The following is an 18822-nucleotide window of genomic DNA, read 5'->3' as shown; positions in this document are numbered from 1 at the left end:
GAACGGCTTCCTATTGGTCTGCGGGATTTGAATTCCAACGCGGAACCGCGATGCATCTTGGGAAGCCGTGTGCAAATCAGCCAATGGGCGACCGCGGTAGACAAACGCTGTGATTCGATAGGATGGCTCAATGTGGTTCTTGCGATCGCGTTGCTCATGGGAAATGTAGTTGACAAGCGGGGTCTTTACTCAAACACATGGCGCTAACAAGGACATTTTGAAAACATTAAATGTCGAGTAGTAACATTAAACAAAAAGAAAAGTAACACGAAAGTGATTTCAACAAATATAAATCATGTAGTTATATTTTTTATAAAAAAAGATAATTATACAGAATTATTAATACGTCAGTGGAAATAACAAATATCCATCTATCCATTATCTGAACCGTTTTATCCTCATGAGAAATATAACACGTGTAAAAAAGCAATTAAGGCAAAAGAACAATGGTTTACAAAATTGACAAGTTTAATGCAAATTACAGAACCTTTTTTTTGAACAGACATTAGCAACAAAGTCGGACGCATTGTAATAAAATGATACAGTCAGTTGTCAACGTAAAAGTCCAGTTCAGTGTGAGTGTGAGACGAGCGCTCTAAAACAAGCAGCAATCATCAAAATCACATAAAATGGTCTTGAGCGGCGAGGTCAAAGTGCAAGGTGACGTCGCCGTTGCTGTGGCCCGTCACCAGCGTGGCGCCGTCCTCCGCCCAGCGGGCTAGCTGCCAGCCCTCGCCGTCGGGGGCCGCTGTCACCGTGACGCCCTCGTGCCGCCGCCGCCTCAGGGACCACACACACACGCAGCCACTCTGATTCATGCCCACCGCCGCCACGTCGCTGGCGTCTGCTTCGCACTGCCTGCGGGGGGCATCGGCTAAAATTCATATGGCCAGGTCCCGCCCATTCATAAACTCATCTGATGTCTAATTAACAAACATGAAGTGAAATTCGAACATATCAAAATAACTTCTGGTCAAGATCAAGCCAGCTCACAGAAAAGCAGGAAGTCGAAACTTGAGCTCACCTTCCCGACCAGGACGCGGGCGTCTCCAAAGGGGCGGCCAGGATGCTTTTGCCACTGAGAGGGTTCACCGCAAGCATGGAAAAAAGTGCCGGCTTCTTCTTTTCTCTTTGTTTGGGGAACGTTTCATCATTGGTGATGTTTTGCCTCGCGTGTGGGCAGTCCGGAAACAGATGCTGCAGGAGGACTAACAGCACACCCTGGACAGACGCAGAAAGTGGCAAGAAAAAGTTCTCAAACGTTTGGATATTTAGTGTCATCCATCTGTCGAGTGAGCGTGGTTCCGATTAGGAAGCTACAATCGCTGTATGAAAAGTCCCTTATAAATAAAGCTTTGATTGATAGTTTTGTAGAATCCAGGAAGTTGGCAAAACAACACCAAAATGGCCGCCTCAAAGCAAAATGACAGACTTCCTGTGCTTAGATGAACACTTACGCGGCAGGAAAATCCTCTCAAACAGGTCGTGTGTGATAAACTGGCATTGAGTTGGACTTTCTGCAGCAAGTGTCCATTCTTCAAATTCCTTTTGAAATAAAAAAAAAAAAAACCACAAAATATCATGAGGTGGTGTACCTAATAAAGTGTCCACGGAGGCTTGAATCTTACCAGACAAAGAGTCGCCCTCTCTCATCGGTGCCGATCAGAGCGTCGGGCAGCACGTCGACCGGAGCCAAGGCCCGAACGCAAATGTCAGGCGTGGCGAGATGGACACAGTGGGAGGCGCTCCAGATAAAAAGAAGACAATAATTCACAAAATACCATTAGTTGATTTGTTTTTAAAATGTATATGCAACTTCTGAGATAGCAAAAGCGCTAACTAACTGCTATGTTGTGATTTATTTTTTATTTTTTAGTGCAAAAACTCGCTTACCTGCCGTCGCTGGCCAGCGTGAAGGCCTGCAGCGTGCAGCCCATGTCCGAGCGGGAGGAGGTGACCACCCGGGACTCGGCCACGCCTGCTGCCGCCTGCACGTCGCCGCGGAGGAGCGCCGCCGGCTCGCCGCCGCACGACAGCACCCTGACCGCACAAACATGTCGGAACATATCTCGGAGGGAGAAAATAGGGCGACGTGACAAAGCGGCTCGGGGCTTACCTCACTTCTTTGATCTCCAGCTCACCGAGAGTCACACACACCAAGCCGGCGCCGCCCGGGACGGGAAACACATTCAACAATGGCTGCGATAACAGAAAATTTCAAATCATATTCTGTTTTCTAATAAAGGGATGGAAATAGTGACATTGATGAATTGAAAAAACAATCGACTATTATTAAAATAATAATGAGTTTCGATGACGACGACGGTTAAGTTGTTACACGCTCACTTGGGTGAAGGACCACACGTGTCGTCGTGCCCAAGAGCGCGACGGCGCCCGACTCCACCAAGACGCCGCCCACTTTCCGGCCGCGACGACGCACAAGTGGCCGTCTGAGTCCGACAGGCAGCAGGCGTCCACCAGAGCGCCTCCTGCTGGGGCCTGAAAGCAACAAATGCCAAAGTCACTTTTCACTTATAGTCACAATATCAATAAAATCAGCCATTTTTGGGGTCGAGACATTATGAAGGTGCTTTATTGACACCAAAGTAGTGCTTTGCCGCCATCTTGCAGCTCCGTCATGAATGAATAGCGGGAACTAAGCTGAGCCAAAACATGCAAAAAGCTTCTTACCTTTATCGTGCAGCTTCCGTGATCCCCCACCGCCATTTGGGCGTCAAGCGCCGGCGGTTGGGAGCACACAATCGGAGCGGAGAAGGCCGGGGAACGGCAAAGCGGGGACGAGGGGCTGAGCGAAGGGGTGACGGCAGCCACGGGCGATGCGGCGAGCGGGGTGAGCCCCAGCGAGGGCGGCTCCGGGCTGGAGGGGAGGGCGGGCGACATGGGGTGCAGTGGGGCGGAGGCCTCCGGAGGGCTCAGTTGCAGCCCAGACTGGATACTGTGGCTGTTTTGGACCGCTTTGGGGGAAAAAACCTCTTGATGCCTGTTGTCCTCCTGGTCTAGCAGTAGGGGGCCATCACAGGAGAGAATAGCGTCCCGATGGCGGTCCGAACCTTTCGGTTCTCGTTCCGCTGGACTCAGACATGTGTCGTCAGGATGTGGGAGTCGCATGTCCGTATTTTTGGGGTCATCGTCATCTGAAAGGTCGGACGATTTCGCAGTTGCGGATTTGAGGTCGAGCGGCGCCCCGAGAGCCGTCGCCGGAGTTGCGTTGCGCCACGGCATCGCGAAAGCTTCCGACCCGGATTCCGCGGCCACTCGGCGGAGTTTGTCGAGCTTCAGGGAGGCAAAGTGCTCGTCGGGCAAGTAGAAGTCCCGATGGAGGACAAAGTGCGGCAGGTGGCCCACCAGTTGCGTGAGGGGAGGAAGTGGTGGCGTCGGCGTGAGTTTGGGAGTGGGGAGGAGAAGGGAACGCCAGCTCTCAGAACCTGTCAGGACAAATATTGCGTTGGTGGAAGACCAAAACCTTTATGGAAAGAGGAGCTTGAAAAACATACTTGAAGCCAGTGGGGTGGACTTGACCGGCTTCTGCGGGGCGGACGGTGGGAATGCCGTCTGGCCTTCATCGGGAGCTGGCTCAATTTCTTCCGGCCTCGGGTGGGAATGTGAAGAGTCCGCCTCATGGAGACACAGGCCAGTAGAAAGCAAAGGTCTCCCCCTGCCCCGCCCCCTCCGGCTCTTCCGACCCCTCCGCGAACCAGCGACTCGAGGGTGAGTAACGGGCTCCACGGCGACGTCCCCGACGGTCACGGCGCCAGAATTGAGCAGGCCGGCTCGCTTCCGGCGAGGTCGCCCCGAGCTCAGCTGGGTATGGATGACGGCCCGCAGGTCCGGCTGGCTCTGCGATAGAGCCATGCGTCTGGTTGTGCGCACATAGTACTCCACGGGGAAAGGTAGTCCCTCTACCAAGGTGCAGGACTCCAGCAGGCGCTCCCCTTCGCCTCCCCCTCTCGTTTCTCCACTGTAAAAACGAGGCTTCAAAGAAAGAAGAAAAAAAAAAGATGACAATGACAGCAAAGTACTACTTTTGTCTAAATGAAGCTCCTCAGTTCACTTGGCACCAAAGCATTACTTTTGTCTCCGGGAAGACTCACCGAGTTGACAAGAGTTTTCTCCTCAAGCGTAAGGTGTCCTCCATCTCCTCCTGAGCGATTGTCAGTTCCATTGAGGTCATCTGGCACGCCCGCTTCCCTTTCGCCATCTTGTTTGTCATCCTGGCGTGACGGAAGCAGAGAGGGCGACGGCGAGTCCAAGCTTTGGCTTTCGCCGACGAACCTCGCCTCGTCTTGCGAGGTTCCCGCTTCCTGGCTGCGCCTCTGCCAGCGCAGGCGGCTGCGGCGGGAGCGCAGGCGCAAGGTCGGACTGGCTCTGGAAGTGCTGACCGGGTCGCTGCGATTCGCTTTCAGTCTGGGCGTAGACGCCACCAAAGTCCTGTCCATGCCGCTATAGCTGGAGTGGGCGGGACCTGGCGAGATGATACAAATAACATCAAATGCGACTTGTCACGTAAACAGAACACATCCACGTACTTGCTCCATCAGTCGACTTTGACGCCCCATCTGGGCCTGGCTGGTCCTGGCAGCGGCGCTTTGGAGCACCATCATTTCTCACGTGTTTCCGCACTGCCTCCAGTTGCTCGGCACGCTGCCAACGCATACGTAGGAAAAATCTGTCACGTTCATCTCAACATAGATCAATACATCCCTGAATGGTGGTCATGCTTTTACCTGCAGTTTCTGGGCAATCTTCAGATACTCCTGCTGGAGCTGGTCCAACTTTCGCTTTAGCTACGAAGAGCAAAATGTAACAATGAGAAGAGTCATCACAAGAAATGACCTTAATCCACTTGCATCCATTCGCGTCGGGTCCTGGTTGTCAGCGTTCACTTTACGCTAATAAGAAATGTACCAAATATGGACTAATGATTGATTACATTGTCCTTGTCGTCGCAGTAGAGTGTGGACCTCAGCTGCTCCTCACAATGCACGGTACCGCTCTGCATTCTGCTCACTTACTAACACAAGCTGGACACAAAACACACGTACATAACACGAAAGACGTACAAATAAAACTTGAGCGGACGGAAAGCTAAGCCATGCTAGGCTACACGCAAGGCTAGTCTGTTACCTTAACTCCAAGCTGTTGCCGTTCACGTCGTAAATATAAACGTAGAAATGTCGCAGCATTATTAGTCGATAAACAACTTGAAGCTGTCAGTGAACGCCGATAAAGTTACCGAGACATAAGCGGAGCCCATCACGGTTGCTCCCAGACAGGCGGCGATCGATGACACGACGCTCGACTTGATTCCAAATTGCCGCGCCTCATGCCAGAAAACAGGTTAAGTAATCGAGCTCCGATAACTCGATGGCCACGCAGCTTCGGTGTTTTTTTTTTTTTTTTTTTTAGATTGGCGGTTGACAAGGCAGTTTATTAGCACTGTAACGTCACCAAAAGGGACTGGAAATACATAAAAATGATTGACCCGATGAAATACTCAAATAAGTTCAATTCCAGCTCCAGTTAGCTTCTTTTTTTTTTTTTAATTTTACATGGTGCAGTGGGGGTAATTGTTCCACTTACTGATCTTTTGCAGGCCTTATTTTAAAGCACTGCATTATTGAATGAGACTATAGGTTCAATGTGATTATTAGTTCTTGCCTCCACCAGAAGATTTTCTAGAATGGTCAACTTTGAGCAGAAGGCCTTCAGTTGTCATGGCTACCATTTAAAACACTTGTGCCGCTATATTTGACCACTTTATAAATGGGCATTAGAATATTTCCCTCAACGCAACAATTTTAAATATAGTAAGTCACAATTATGATAACCATGTTCTAACACTGATTGTACACAAAACCATCAACTTCCAGTCAAGTAATGACAAGGTGAGAGAGATATCTGACATGTGCGCTTTATTGGGTTGTCATGTAACTAGAAGCTTAGCAAGCCTCATGTACAAACCTTTCTACCACCACCTTACAAAGTAGCTCTTCATTTTTGCATATTGACAAAAACTGGAGCAAATATCTTAAGGCTGAAAGTACAAAAACAAACAGATGACATAATTTACATCAAGCAATACTGACAGAGGTCTGCCGGGCTGAGAGGAGAAGTCCGGCAGCAGAAGTTGGAAACCTTCATAGAGGCAAATAAAGGTGGTGAACAAACTGAAGAAAACTAAACCACACAAAAAAAAAAAAAATCATATTCCTCACATTCACACTGCCTGTGGTGGGGATGGGGCTGTGGGAGTGGGGTTCCGGAATTACTGCAGAGCTCCTCAGCAAACTCTTGGGGCGGGGGGAACGGCAAGGAGGTGCTGCAGGCTCAGCAGACAGTGTTGATGGGAGCCACTCATTTGGGTTGGTAGCAGTGTGTTCGAGGGGGGGGCTGGGGAATGGAAACAGGGAGGTGGTGGGGGACAAAGAGGTGTGGGTGGGGCCGCCCGACAGTCTCTTTAGAAACACTTCCTGTGGACGATGCTGGGGCCGGACTCGTCGTACTCCTGCTTGCTGATCCACATCTGCTGGAAGGTGGACAGCGAGGCCAGGATGGAGCCGCCGATCCAAACAGAGTACTTCCTCTCGGGGGGAGCGATAATCTGCCGAGGTGCAACAGCAGATTTTACTCACGCTGGCCACTGCCGGGCAGCAGAGCGTTACAGATAAATGGATCACTCGTTACCTTGATCTTCATGGTGGTGGGGGCCAGGGAAGTAATCTCCTTCTGCATGCGGTCAGCGATGCCGGGATACATGGTGGTGCCGCCTGACAGCACCGTGTTGGCGTACAGGTCCTTACGGATGTCCACGTCGCACTTCATGATGCTGTTGAAGGTGGTCTCGTGGATGCCGCAAGACTCCATGCCTGCCCGTGGAGGTTGTCAAGTTAGGTTTGTGGTTTTTGGGAAGGGGGGGGCAATAACATGAGACTTACCCAGGAAGGAAGGCTGGAAGAGCGCCTCGGGGCAGCGGAACCTCTCGTTGCCGATGGTGATGACCTGTCCGTCGGGCAGCTCGTAGCTCTTCTCCAGAGAGGATGAAGAGGCGGCCGTGCCCATCTCCTGTTCAAAGTCCAGCGCCACGTAGCACAGCTTCTCCTTGATGTCACGCACGATTTCACGCTCAGCTGCATCATCACAACCACAAAAAGAATTCAAGCAATTGCACCAAGCTTCTCCTTTGCGATTTTTCTTTCCCGCAGCACTGACCAGTGGTGGTGAAGCTGTAGCCGCGCTCGGTGAGGATCTTCATGAGGTAGTCTGTGAGGTCGCGGCCTGCCAGGTCCAGCCTGAGGATGGCGTGCGGCAACGCGTAGCCCTCGTAGATGGGCACCGTGTGGGTGACGCCGTCACCGGAGTCCATCACGATGCCGGTGGTGCGGCCAGACGCGTACAGGGACAGCACGGCCTGGATGGCCACGTACATGGCGGGTGTGTTGAAGGTCTCAAACATGATCTGAAAACAAGGCGCACACACATGAGCACAAAATGACTCATTGGTTTAGTCCACACATCTTGCCCATCATGCCAAGTTAGGACAGAAGATAACACCATGCTGAAGAACCCAGTGAGCTTTGCATAGTATGGTGCATGGGCTCCCTCTAGTGGTAAGCAAAATATTAAACTGAGTTGCTCTGCGCTACAGTGGTTATAGTACAGTTTTGAAAACTCTATACTGCCCTGAGCTTGCTTCTCACCCTACTTTTTTTTTTATTTATTTGACATTAGTTCTCAACTTGAGCATGTTAGCATGCAATGCTGCACACTACAGTGACACACAAGAAACCTGAAGTTTCCGCAGAGATGGAAATGGAAAGAGAGCTCAGGAAAGAGGACACCTGGAAGTTCAAGGAGACAGATTGAGCCAGAAAAAGAAAAAAGCGAGAGCACAAGCACGTGAGCCTGCCCGTACCTGGGTCATCTTCTCGCGATTGGCCTTGGGGTTGAGGGGGGCCTCGGTGAGCAGCACGGGGTGCTCCTCGGGGGCCACACGCAGCTCGTTGTAGAAGGTGTGGTGCCAGATCTTCTCCATGTCGTCCCAGTTGGTGACGATGCCGTGCTCGATGGGGTACTTGAGGGTCAGGATGCCCCTCTTGCTCTGGGCCTCGTCGCCCACGTACGAGTCCTTCTGGCCCATGCCAACCATCACGCCCTGGCGTCGGGAGAATCGGGGAAAATATATTAAAATCCAAACCCGGCACATTTCAAAGCAGTGTCCACGTTGATTTAAATACAAGATTTGAGGAGCGTGTTGGGGTACCTGATGCCTGGGCCGTCCCACAATGGAGGGGAAGACTGCACGTGGGGCGTCATCTCCCGCAAAGCCAGCTTTGCACATTCCGGAGCCATTGTCCACGACCAGGGCGGCAATTTCGTCTTCCATTTCTCTGTAAAGCCCATAAAAAAAATTTTTTTTTGAAAAAAGGTTAAGAAAATTTAAAAGGTTTCAGGTGCACTGCAGCTGCGAGTCTCATTCTGCTGGGTGTCGCAGTGGCGCTAAACCCAAAAGAAAAAGGCAAAGGGAGTCCCTGTCATGACCATATAAGGAAAAAGTGAGGCGCCGCACAACCACAGCAAAGCGCAAATGCGGCCACTCCCTCTCAATACCAAATGCTGAATAATTCAAGGGTGGGCACAAGGGCCACATGCAGCACACGACGTTCAATATTTCTCACATTCAGTTGTCTTTTCCCTCAACTTTAGCGCATGCATTTTATCGATAAATCACTAAATGAATTATTAAACCACAACTTTTTGATCTCATTCGGAATTAGACTAATACTACAGTGATTAAATCTTACACCCTTTGAGAAATATTTTGTCTGTTTTTTAAAACAAATTCAAACCACATTTGAATTCATTTAATCTAAGGGTGGTTATCGGAACTAAAAATAACAAATCACTTTAACTAATCTGGAATTGAACAATTTTAGATATACACTTTGATTAAAATGGTTAATTACTGATATAAAAGGATTAAACCCCTCACTTGTAAAAGACGTTAAAAATTTCGATTTTTGTACATAATTGACTCAAAGCACAAAACTAAATGAGACTTGTACATGGAGTTAACGGTCCCTGTTCCAATAATCAAATAATGCCAAACTCCTCGAATCGTCGGTGCCTCACCTTGTACGCGAGCGAATAAAAAATACTTCGTTAATCAAATCAAGCGCCAAAATCCGACGTTAATTGCTCAATGCTGTAGATTAAGCGGTGGGTGATCTGGGAGCTAATCCACTTGTTGTAATCCGTCTAGCCGCCGAGCTGGTGGGGAGGGAGACAGACGATGGCGATTGCGATGGCTGGCGTGTTAAAGGGATGCTGGCGACCGGCCGGGTGGAGTCGATGACGGTCAAAGCCTTCAAAGAGTCTGCTTTACGATTAAGGGACGGACGGGAGGGAGGGCGAGCGGGGGTCTCCGTCATCAGCTGCAGCGGGTAACAGTCGTCGCTGCGTCACCAAGCCGAACGTCGCCTCTTTGAAAGCGGCGTCAGCGCTTTGCTTGACAGCTAACGAGCTAACATGCTAACGCTAGCCTAGCACGACTACGCCGGGGAAAACCATTTTAAACTCCAAAGAAGAAGTCGCAAAGCATATTGGTGTCTTTTAAGCTATTCAATGAGGAAAAATGGCATTTGTAACCAAATAGCTTCCTTACCTGTGTGTGAGCGAGAGAGAGATCTGTCTCGTTAGGGGGTGTGCGAGCTGCGTGATGCGCGCGAGCGTGCGTGTCCGAGCTTGGAAGCTTGCCTGTGACGTGTTGCTGGTTAGCCGCTGCGCTTTTAAAGACGCTCGGGCTGCAGCCCCTCTCCATATAAGGAGAACTTTGCTCACGGGGGCCTCCGATTGGTCCCCTCACGTCCAATGGGTGTGGCGTGAGCCGATCGCCCATCAAAAAACAAAATGGACTAACCCCACAAATCTTTACATTGTGGTCAAAAGGTGGCCTGACCTCTTTTTGTTTATAAATCACTTTAGTTTGATAGTCACGCCTATTTAATTCACTTATTGCAGAAAAAGTGTAAAAAGAAACAAAACAAAAAAAAAGCCACCATGTATGTAAAAAAAAATCAATCTACACTCTGTGGAAGCACTGAATAGCTTAATTGGGATAATTATCTTGCCATCAATCTATCATCTCTGATGCACTATAGCTAAAATGATTGACGTTTCAGTGAAAATGTAAGGAAAGGCCCATCTGGGGGTTAGGATGGAAATTCGGGGGTCACTGACTGGAAGGTTAAAACCCGGCATAGCGGTCACAAACACACACATTTACACACTCATGCACGGACACACACACACACAGATTAGAGTGCAAAGTGATCCCGGTGTTAACACGATGGCATGTTTACAGGCAACATGTAAAGCTCAGCACTCATCGCCTGCACATCTCCCGTTGAGAGTTCTTTTAAATTGAAGTTTATCTGAATACATGTTAGCATTTGTAAAATCTCTCTCTAGAAAGACTTTTTATTTTTTGGGAAGGAAAATATGGCGATGAAAAAGAGCATTTTTCATTTCTGTTGAATGCTTTTGATGTTTTATGAAGCCAAATGTGTCATAAAAGCTCTATGATGAGCATTTGTGATGGCTAATTCCTTTTATTATGTTTCATGATGTGAACTGCAGCAAAGGTCAAGCAGACGCTTATTAGTGACATCACTAGCACGTTGACTCGGAACTTGTGAATCGTCTTCAGACAGTTGCAGATTTCTGCATCAAACTTTCAAGTTGCTTCTCAGTCATCATGGGATCTGATTTTCTTTTTGTTGCCAAGTCACCAAAGTCATTGTCTTTTATCTCGGACAGGGGTGTCAAACTCTTTTTTTTGGCGGGCCGCATTGTAGTCATAGCTTCTTTCGGAGGGCCATTATGAAAACCTCATATTATATACAGTAAAAGCTACAAAACAAACTGACAAATAACTCATTTTCAAATCAGACCAGTAAAAACTGGTCAAATATTTAAAAAAAAATATTAAAAGTGAACACAATTTGCAATTCTAGTAATGACACACGAATTTAATGCACAATTTGTCTTCGCGGCCGTATCTGGCCCCCGGCCGGGCCTTGAGTTTGACACCTGTGACCTGGGAGAAGCACAATGAAGAAAATGCATTGTTACAAACTGGAACATGTTGAAACTTGTTCCTTGGATGCTTTATGACATCCAATGAGGCACAAAGTCCTTAAAAATGTCCTTTTTTGCGGGTTTCATTTCTTTGTTACACCAGCTGTGTCCAAACTATGGCTTGGGGGCCATATGGGGCCCGTCAGCCATTTCCTCCTTCAAATGTGAATAAACACAATTTTAAATGTAACGCAAAAATTGTGATCCTGATTAAAATCAGATTAAATATGCAGCCCTACTGCAGGGCTGGATCTATTTTAGTGGCCACCCCAAAATCTTGGGGGAAAAAACCCACTTTGAACAAAAAAATGGTGACACAGCAGTTTAAAAAAAAAAAAAAAAACACTTTGTGTTTAAGAAATTGAAGCTGAACAGTCTGTCCGATGTGTCAGCGTCACTTCCGGCGAGGTGGCGCAATTATGCCGCAAAGTTCCTTCCAGGTGTGTCAAACTCAGGTGACAACATCACTGTGTGATGTCATGGGAACGCAAGATCTCAAAGTGTGTGTGTGTGTGTGTGTGTGTGTGTGCATGTGTGTGTGTGTGTGAAGGGGTTGCAACCCCCAAAGTGCGGCCGGACAATGACCATAAAGCAGGAATTCTGCCTGGCTCTCTTTCGTGTTCCTAATAAGGACATATGGCCAGCCATGGGGCAGGAAGTCGATTTTTTTTTTTCCTCAAACCACACTTTCACCTCTTCATGCATACAGGAAGTGCACACACACTCACAAACAGACACACACACACACGCGCGTCGTCTACAAGGAGAGGTTAAAAAGGTGAACAAGCCAATCAGGGAATTATCCAAATCCACACTCACACACACACACACAGGCTGGTGCCTTTGAGAGGTCCTTTGGATGACATCCATATAAGGAGATATCAGCATGACTAAGTCACATGACTGCAAAGAAGAAGAATGTATTGCTGCTTATGCAAGTCATGTGACCAGCAAGCAGTGTGAGGAAATGAATGAATCTCCCTTTTTAAGTGTGTGGATGCAGTCCAGTGAGAGGCATGTGAATGTTGCCACACACACACAGGCCTGGTTTTTGGCTCTAATACCGTATATGGAATGAAGCTAACATAGAGCGTCTTTGCTACTTTCCTTTCTCCATCATTGAGTGGCATCCATTCCCAATGTGCAAGGGCAAGACTGGATCGGCACGGGCCACTTTTGCCATTGCTCAGACTTGTCTCTTATGCTTTTTTTGGTCTGGCATTCCAGCTGGGTTTCACGCAGCACATGGCCAAAAGGGGTGGAGGGAGCTGGGAGCGCCTGGGACGGACGGACGGTACTTGGTGCCAAAAGAGGGAGTTAGCATGCCAGTCAATTACACACACAAGTACGGCATAGTCATACAGTATTTATTGGTTTTTCAACAGCTCATGCACACACACACGCACACCGAGAGCGTTGGATGGTCCACGAGGATGCGTCCAGTCATGCCGTCCAGTCATGCCGTCCAGCTGCGGTTCATGTCCACCAGCTCCATGCCCTCGCAGTACGAGCGCGGCCTGGACGTCCGAACCTGCGCATCCGAGACAAGGAAAGATGCTAAGCTAACATAGCATATGACTCAATGAGGAGTCACCATATCAAGGAGCGACGCTCGCTCCAAAAAGCCCGGCAGTGCAAACCGTAGTTTGGCTGACTTGACGGATGCTAACCAGTTAGCATTAGGCGCTAACATTATTTTTAATAAAAGTTGCATTTAGAATTTTGAGGGAATTTTATTCCACTTTGGGACACACGGCTGTAACAGCATGTAGAGTAAATGTGATTTCTTTTTTCTTTTTTCTTTTTCCCCACTCACCGAGTGGGGAGTCCGGGGGCCGGCCAGCTGCCGCAGCAGCGGGAAGGGCGTCCAGTGGATGGGCTCCACCGGCCAGCTGCACACCGACAAATCGCTGGCCTTGCCCGAGTCCAGAACGCCGTCGCCCGTGCTCAGCTCGCTGCCGCACCAACCGTACTGAGAGCTGACACACCCATTAATGGATACCGTGGGATAGTGGGAACGTTATTTCCATTTCTTTGTGTGTCTTGGCATGTGAAGAAATTGACAATAAAGCAGACTTTGACTTTTGAGATGTCAGACTGTCCCTGAAGGCAACAAGTGATTTGGACTTGCGTGGCATACCTGTCTGGGTAAATGGTGTTGAGGGGCGCGGCGCGGCTGGTGCAGGCAGAGGAGGCAGAGGCGAGCGACAAGGTGTCATCGTGGTAGCAGCACGGCCGATCCAGAGCTCGCATGTGCAGCAGCTCGTCGGAGCGCGTGAACGCCGGATTGTCCATGGAGTCGACGGAAGCCGCCGACGCCGAGCGCGGCCAGAAGCGAGATGACAGCTCGTCGAAATGGTTGAAGCGCCGGTAGCTGCAAACGCAATTGCGCAATTTTATGCTGGGAAACTAGTGACTTCAATGAATAAAAAATGGAATCATTTCAAATGATGTGAAACAAATTTATTAGGTAAAGGAGATTTTTTAAAATAATTATGAAATGCACAATGAATACGAACTCTATTGAAAAAAATGATTACATAACATTTAAAATACCATTAATAAACACGTGGGTGTGTGTATGGGGGGGTACGAGTGGGTAGAAAAGTGGAGTAATGACCTGCCATATCCAGCAGATGGCAGCAAAGATATGAAAAACAACTACTTGCGTGCTTCCAACAATTTTGTGCTGCACACTACCACCACCTACTGGACTGGAGTAAAACAGCACGTGTGCGCGTACCTGCTTCGGGTCTGGTCCACTTTGGCTTGGATGAGAGCAGCTCGGTAGCGTCTGACGGCCACGAAGGCCAGCGTGCCGATCACGGCCACGGCCACAACCAAGATGGAGGCGCACGTGCACACCAGACGAGCCCGCGTCATCCGGACGTCACAGCGCGAGCCCATGAACCAGAAGTCCTCGCCCACCAGGCAGCTGATGGGAGCGACGCGTTCAAACCGGACATTCGCTGCCTATGTGTGAACACGTGCGTGCGTACCGACACACGGGAAGTTGTCCGGGGTGGTGCGTGCAGATGCCGTGATGATGGCAGAAATCAAAATGGCAGTCGGAGGAGCAGCTGTAGTTGTTACCGGGTCCCGAAAGGCAACGGAAGCCCGCCGGACACCCGAGCAGCCAATCGCAAACGTCCGCCTGCAGCCCTGCGACGCACACGTGCGCAGCTTTTCTTAGCTTAGCTTAGCTTAGCTTAGCCTTCTTTGTCTTTCAAATCAAAACCCGGACTGCGATCGTGCCATCGCCTAGCGATACCAGAATAAAACTGATCGTCTAACCTCCCAGTGTGACGTTGACCACCTCGGAGCCTCTGAAGCTCCTCCCCCGCCGTGCGACCTCGGCCAGTCCCGTCCGGCGCAGGAGCGAGTAGGCGCTGGAGGCGTCGGAGGCCGAGAGCCAGAGCAGAGCGCCCACGCTGTCGAACTCCAGCAGCATCTGCACAGCGCGGCCGCTGGGAAGAGGACAGAAAAACCGTTGGGTGGGTGCCACGCCGCTCACGGGATCAGCGGGCCCACTCGCTCACCTGCCCCATGCCGCCAACATCCGGCGGAACCCCGGCGCCTTCTCTAGGTAAGGTTCCACCTGCAACGGCAAAGTTCAGCTCCAAACTTGACATCCACACACTTTGACCTCCTCATTTGGTCTTCATTCATCAAATGAGGGATTCATAAAAACACACAGACATGGCGTCTAAAATGCGAAAAAGGCTCCCACCCACCCAAGCACCGGTTTCCTTCTCCAGGTCGGGACCAGAAGCCGAGCTGGAATCTTCCACGATGATCTGCAGCAGTAGCTCGATAGTCTCCACTGAAAGAAGTTAGAACCAAAACCTGGTCTATACATGCACACTGGTCTATCCATACTGGCACACACACCTCTGATGGTGGCAGGCTGGTCCGGCACCACGTAGACTTTGGGTACGCGGGTCGTGGCAGAACTCAAAGGTGTCGAAGCAGACTGGACTTCCACGATCGGCTGCCGAGTTGTCACGGTGTCGCCGTCCGGAGTGACTGTTTCCCCAGTCACCAGTGTTTCTTGTGTGATCTGGGTCGGGGCAGCGCTTGGGTAGGCCTGGGTCAGGACGTCCAGGAGGGATGGAGACACAGAAGCAGGGTTCTTTAGGGTCGTTGGGGTAGTGTAGAGGGTGTCGTCCGTGTTCCGGGAGCCTCCAAAAGCCAAAACCCTTGCAGATGCCGTCTCGGTTTGGCCGTGGAAGAAGTCTCCAGGTGTTCCCGTCGTATCCTCGGTGTCCCCGAAGCTCGAGACCCTCAGCTGTCCGATTGTTGCTGCCTCCGAGCCAGAAAAGGTCTGAACTCTGGAGGCCAAAATGGTGCCTCCGCCAGGCGGGATTTCTGGCGTTGCCATCACGTCCTGCGAAAGGCCTAAATCCAGAACCTCCGCCCGGGTTGTATCTCGTGACCTTCCCGTAACATCTTCAGAACTCGCCGACACTGTGCTCATCGATGAGCTCGGAACCCCTCCGGATGACAAAAAGGTACTCACGTGGGTCGACAGTCCAGACCTTTCCGTCCCATTCTCAGAGAACCCAACCCTCAGGACTTCAGCTTGGGGCGTATTTGGAGGCGTTCCCGTTTGGTTCTTAGAGTCAGACAAGTCCAGAACCCCTGAGGATGTCAAAAAAACGGGTGTGCTCGTTCTTATCGGGGATCCCCCCAATCCAAGGACCTGGGGTGTTGTTCCCATACCGTCCACATAATCCATCTTGGCACTTGTGCGGGACCAAAGTCTGGGCGTTCCCGTTTCATCCTCCAACCCTGATGAGTTCTGGGTCCTTCCCGATACCATGCTGGCATCTCTGGCGGTCCAAGTAGAACCAGGGAACCGTGCCGTCCCCTCTGTGGCATCTGGCAGTTGTGGGTTTTTTGGGGTACTTTGTGACAAGTCTGTTCGGGACCACGTAGAACCCAGAACCGGGTCCGGGGTGTGTTTCCTGAACATCTCATTCGATGACGTCCGACCGAGGTTCTGTAAATAAATTGTGTCCGTGGTACCGGCAGGGGTCGCGAGGCGGGCCCATCTGGTTGGGGATGACGTCACGGGTGGAAAAGCGGACCGCCCCGAGGTGTGAGCTCCACGCGTCCCCTCTGGCATTCCCGGATTTGTTTGGGTTTTCAGGGTCAGCACCAGCGTCTCCGGAAGGTGGCTGACAGATGTTTCCGCTCCATTGTTCCCAACTTCCTCAGGAAGTTGGAGAGCTTTGCTATCATGGCTCCCAGACCCGGTAAGGGGTGTGGCAGGACCAGACTCAGATCCAGAGGGTTCTTGTGTGCTTGTGTAGTCGGACCCGGCCTGAGATGGACTGTGGAAGACTCTGTCGGAATGTGGCTCCTCTGTGGAATTCCGTGGCTCTTCCTGGACTGGACGAGCAAGACACAGAAAGAAAGAAAGTCATAAAGGACGACAAGAACAACAAAGCTTCTGTCTGTCTCACTCATGAACACACACACACACATTTCTCGCTTGTATAGTAAACGTGCACACTCTCTCGTTCTCACACATACCAAGATAAGAACTTTCCAGAATGTTTGCCTTTTCCCAAACGAGGTCAGAGTGAAAACACAAATGTTATTAGGACGACTCTCGTGATCTAGGTGGGTCACACAAACTCAATTTCTGACTGACAAGCAACCATTTTGCATTAGGAGAACGTTCACATCCTGGCAGCACAGAAAAAAAAAACATTCAATGAAATAAAATGTGTAAATAAATAGATAAACACCCCTCAATATTATGCCTAATTGTTTTCTAATACTTCTTTGGGGAAACCTTTTCTGTGTCCTCCATGGATTCTGCCTAGCAACAAGTCTTACTTATTGATGTGCTTTATATTTAATACAGGAGACTCCCAACATAGTATAAATTCTAAAAAATCAGAATGTAGGAAATTGTGACGTTGAAGGTTTCAGCCCGATGCCAGCGAAAGGTCTTCTTGGAATTGCTTCCTTCCTTCCTGGTGTGAGGATCTTACGCAACTAAAATGGCTTTTTTCCTTATTTCAAAATCACCTTTGGGTGCTTGGAATTCGGGCTCAAGCTGGAGGCTACCAGGCCCTTTGGAATTGCTTCATCCCTTCTCGTAAAGGGCCCGAGCTCTGTCAGTACCTCGTTAAAGTCACTTTGTTGCTTATTATTTGGGGGGGGGGGGGGGGGAAGAAACCTTGAGCGGCACGTTTTAGGACAGCCATCAAAGGCAAACTGGTTGATTCTTCGCTCTAATTGGACATCAAGGAAGTCTGACAAGACAAAAGCTTTTTGCCTCATTAGCGGCTTCCAGAGTTGATACCTCCACCAAGGCTTCTTCGACATTCTCAAGAAATAAATGATAACCTGAACGATATTATCAGCAGAAGAGTGGAACCTGTTGAATTACACTTGACATGATGCATTTCCACAGCCCCCAAACCTGGATCTGATCAGGATTTAATCTGGCTCCAACTTTATTTGCATTAAGTACAATCTCAGGAAAATGGCTAAAAACGACATGAAGATAAGCGTTCACTGGATTGAAAAGATTTTTTCATTTGGTTCACATTACCTTCAAGAATCACCCGAATTGGTTGAAATCATCTACAGACATCACAGGTGTATAAACATATACACTGGATGTTAAAACCAATATTAAACAATGTTTTCATTTGATTTGCTTCACAATCAAGCACATCTCACAATGTGTGAAAACAAAACATGCTTCTATCATGTCAGATTTAACAAACGTGCACAAATGTCCTATTTAAAAATACAACCACCAACGGACAATTCAAAAATATTAATCTAATAAAATAGAAAATCATTTTGGCACCTAACAAGTTTGAGTTGAATCAGCTTTTAGAGAAATGAAACAGATGGGTTGAATTTTGGAGGGCGTTCATGCCCAAGTGTAAAATCCAAACCTCCCTTAATGCAGATGCATTTTTTTGGGGTCTACACTTCAACGAACCCGTGCAAACAAACGTTGATAATGGATACATGTGATTATTTTTGCTTACCTGTTGTGACGACGGCGGCGGTGGCGACGAGCACCAAGCAGACGTGGAACTGCATGTCCGGTTCCCTTCACACATGTCGGGAAGGATGTCTCCAAAATGGACACACGACCTCCACATGTCACACCTCAAGCTCTCTGTCTTCTTCTTGAAACTTCCCAGCTCCTCAAAGGATCCACTTTGTTCCTCCTCCTCTCGTCTGCAATGAGATCCACGTGTGCGCAGCCGCTGCGGCGGGAGAGGGAACGAACGCGCGTCGTGTCGCCTGCGGACGAAGAGGCGACACGCGCGGCCACCGCTCCCGGTTGATGCTGGAGGGAGGGAGGGAGGGAGGGAGGTAGAGAGGCGAAGCGCCACACAAGCCACCACACCTATGACAGCATCCACGCACGATAAGACACAGCAGCTCCCATTCCGCTCTAGTGCGCGGCCACCCAATTCTGAGGCCACACCTGGTACTGCAGTCTGCCTGACAGGCTGAAACCAGCAGAAAGGATGCCGCACCTGAATTGAAAGCCAAATTTGTCTCCCTCCAACCATTGTTTGAAGCTATGACCCCGGCTCGCTTTAAAACACCAACCCTGGCTAAAAAGCTTGAAATCTTAATCGGAAACACAAAAGGTCTCGAGCCGTTTTTATTTCATCG

The 18822-nt window shown here is 49.6% G+C and overlaps 3 protein-coding genes and 1 long non-coding RNA gene across 5 annotated transcripts; 1 reads left to right on the top strand and 3 right to left on the bottom strand.

The window, feature by feature from the left end:
- Positions 1-450: 450 nt before the first annotated feature.
- On the bottom strand, positions 451-5333 carry palb2 (partner and localizer of BRCA2). Of its 2 annotated transcripts, none has more exons than XM_037247236.1 (14): positions 5146-5333; positions 4952-5042; positions 4746-4805; positions 4548-4662; positions 4113-4483; positions 3516-3993; positions 2692-3446; positions 2347-2499; positions 2117-2199; positions 1894-2040; positions 1629-1745; positions 1458-1545; positions 1025-1221; positions 451-858 (listed from the first exon to the last, which is right to left on the bottom strand). In XM_037247236.1, the coding sequence occupies exons 2-14, from the start codon at positions 5018-5020 to the stop codon at positions 621-623; spliced, it is 2871 nt and encodes a 956-aa protein (XP_037103131.1). In that variant the 5' UTR covers positions 5021-5042; positions 5146-5333; the 3' UTR covers positions 451-620. The 2 variants fall into 2 exon arrangements, with proteins under 2 accessions (XP_037103131.1, XP_037103140.1); XM_037247245.1 differs by having other exon boundaries at positions 4952-5032.
- A 561-nt stretch (positions 5334-5894) lies between these two features.
- LOC119120410 lies at positions 5895-6223 on the top strand. The gene is made up of 2 exons (XR_005097507.1): positions 5895-6111; positions 6146-6223. It is a non-coding gene; the product is annotated as an uncharacterized LOC119120410 (long non-coding RNA).
- On the bottom strand, positions 6009-9818 carry actb1 (actin, beta 1). Its single transcript, XM_037247271.1, has 7 exons — positions 9683-9818; positions 8282-8408; positions 7934-8173; positions 7231-7477; positions 6957-7148; positions 6706-6887; positions 6009-6622 (listed from the first exon to the last, which is right to left on the bottom strand). Exons 2-7 carry the CDS (start codon positions 8402-8404, stop codon positions 6479-6481), a joined length of 1128 nt encoding a protein of 375 aa, XP_037103166.1. The 5' UTR covers positions 8405-8408; positions 9683-9818; the 3' UTR covers positions 6009-6478.
- A 2685-nt stretch (positions 9819-12503) lies between these two features.
- On the bottom strand, positions 12504-18516 carry si:ch211-14k19.8 (mucin-17). The gene is made up of 10 exons (XM_037257165.1): positions 18180-18516; positions 15049-16551; positions 14892-14980; positions 14697-14755; positions 14452-14624; positions 14157-14319; positions 13901-14092; positions 13298-13531; positions 12974-13136; positions 12504-12688 (listed from the first exon to the last, which is right to left on the bottom strand). Exons 1-10 carry the CDS (start codon positions 18232-18234, stop codon positions 12614-12616), a joined length of 2706 nt encoding a protein of 901 aa, XP_037113060.1. The 5' UTR covers positions 18235-18516; the 3' UTR covers positions 12504-12613.
- Positions 18517-18822: the final 306 nt, after the last annotated feature.

The sequence above is a fragment of the Syngnathus acus genome, chromosome 1 (genome assembly GCF_901709675.1).
Source record: "Syngnathus acus chromosome 1, fSynAcu1.2, whole genome shotgun sequence".
NCBI classification, from domain to species: domain Eukaryota; kingdom Metazoa; phylum Chordata; class Actinopteri; order Syngnathiformes; family Syngnathidae; genus Syngnathus; species Syngnathus acus.
The sequence above is the reverse complement of the archived record's forward strand: the minus strand, read 5'-3'. Positions and strand labels throughout refer to the sequence as shown.

Bases quoted from the DNA above. Each gene is read 5' to 3' on its own strand.
- actb1 (XM_037247271.1), bottom strand. From the start codon at position 8,404: ATGGAAGACGAAATTGCCGCCCTGGTCGTGGACAATGGCTCCGGAATG. The intron at 8,174-8,281 runs GTACCCCAACAC...TCCCGACGCCAG, and splicing joins TGGGACGGCCCAGGCATCAG to GGCGTGATGGTTGGCATGGG. The intron at 7,149-7,230 runs GTCAGTGCTGCG...GTGATGATGCAG, and splicing joins CTACAGCTTCACCACCACTG to CTGAGCGTGAAATCGTGCGT.
- palb2 (XM_037247236.1), bottom strand. From the start codon at position 5,020: ATGCAGAGCGGTACCGTGCATTGTGAGGAGCAGCTGAGGTCCACACTC. The intron at 4,806-4,951 runs GTAATCAATCAT...TGCTCTTCGTAG, and splicing joins ACTGCGACGACAAGGACAAT to CTAAAGCGAAAGTTGGACCA. The intron at 4,663-4,745 runs GTAAAAGCATGA...ATGCGTTGGCAG, and splicing joins AGATTGCCCAGAAACTGCAG to CGTGCCGAGCAACTGGAGGC.
- si:ch211-14k19.8 (XM_037257165.1), bottom strand. From the start codon at position 18,234: ATGCAGTTCCACGTCTGCTTGGTGCTCGTCGCCACCGCCGCCGTCGTC. The intron at 16,552-18,179 runs GTAAGCAAAAAT...TTGCTCGTCCAG, and splicing joins CGCCGCCGTCGTCACAACAG to TCCAGGAAGAGCCACGGAAT. The intron at 14,093-14,156 runs GTACGCACGCAC...CGCTCCCATCAG, and splicing joins GGACAACTTCCCGTGTGTCG to CTGCCTGGTGGGCGAGGACT.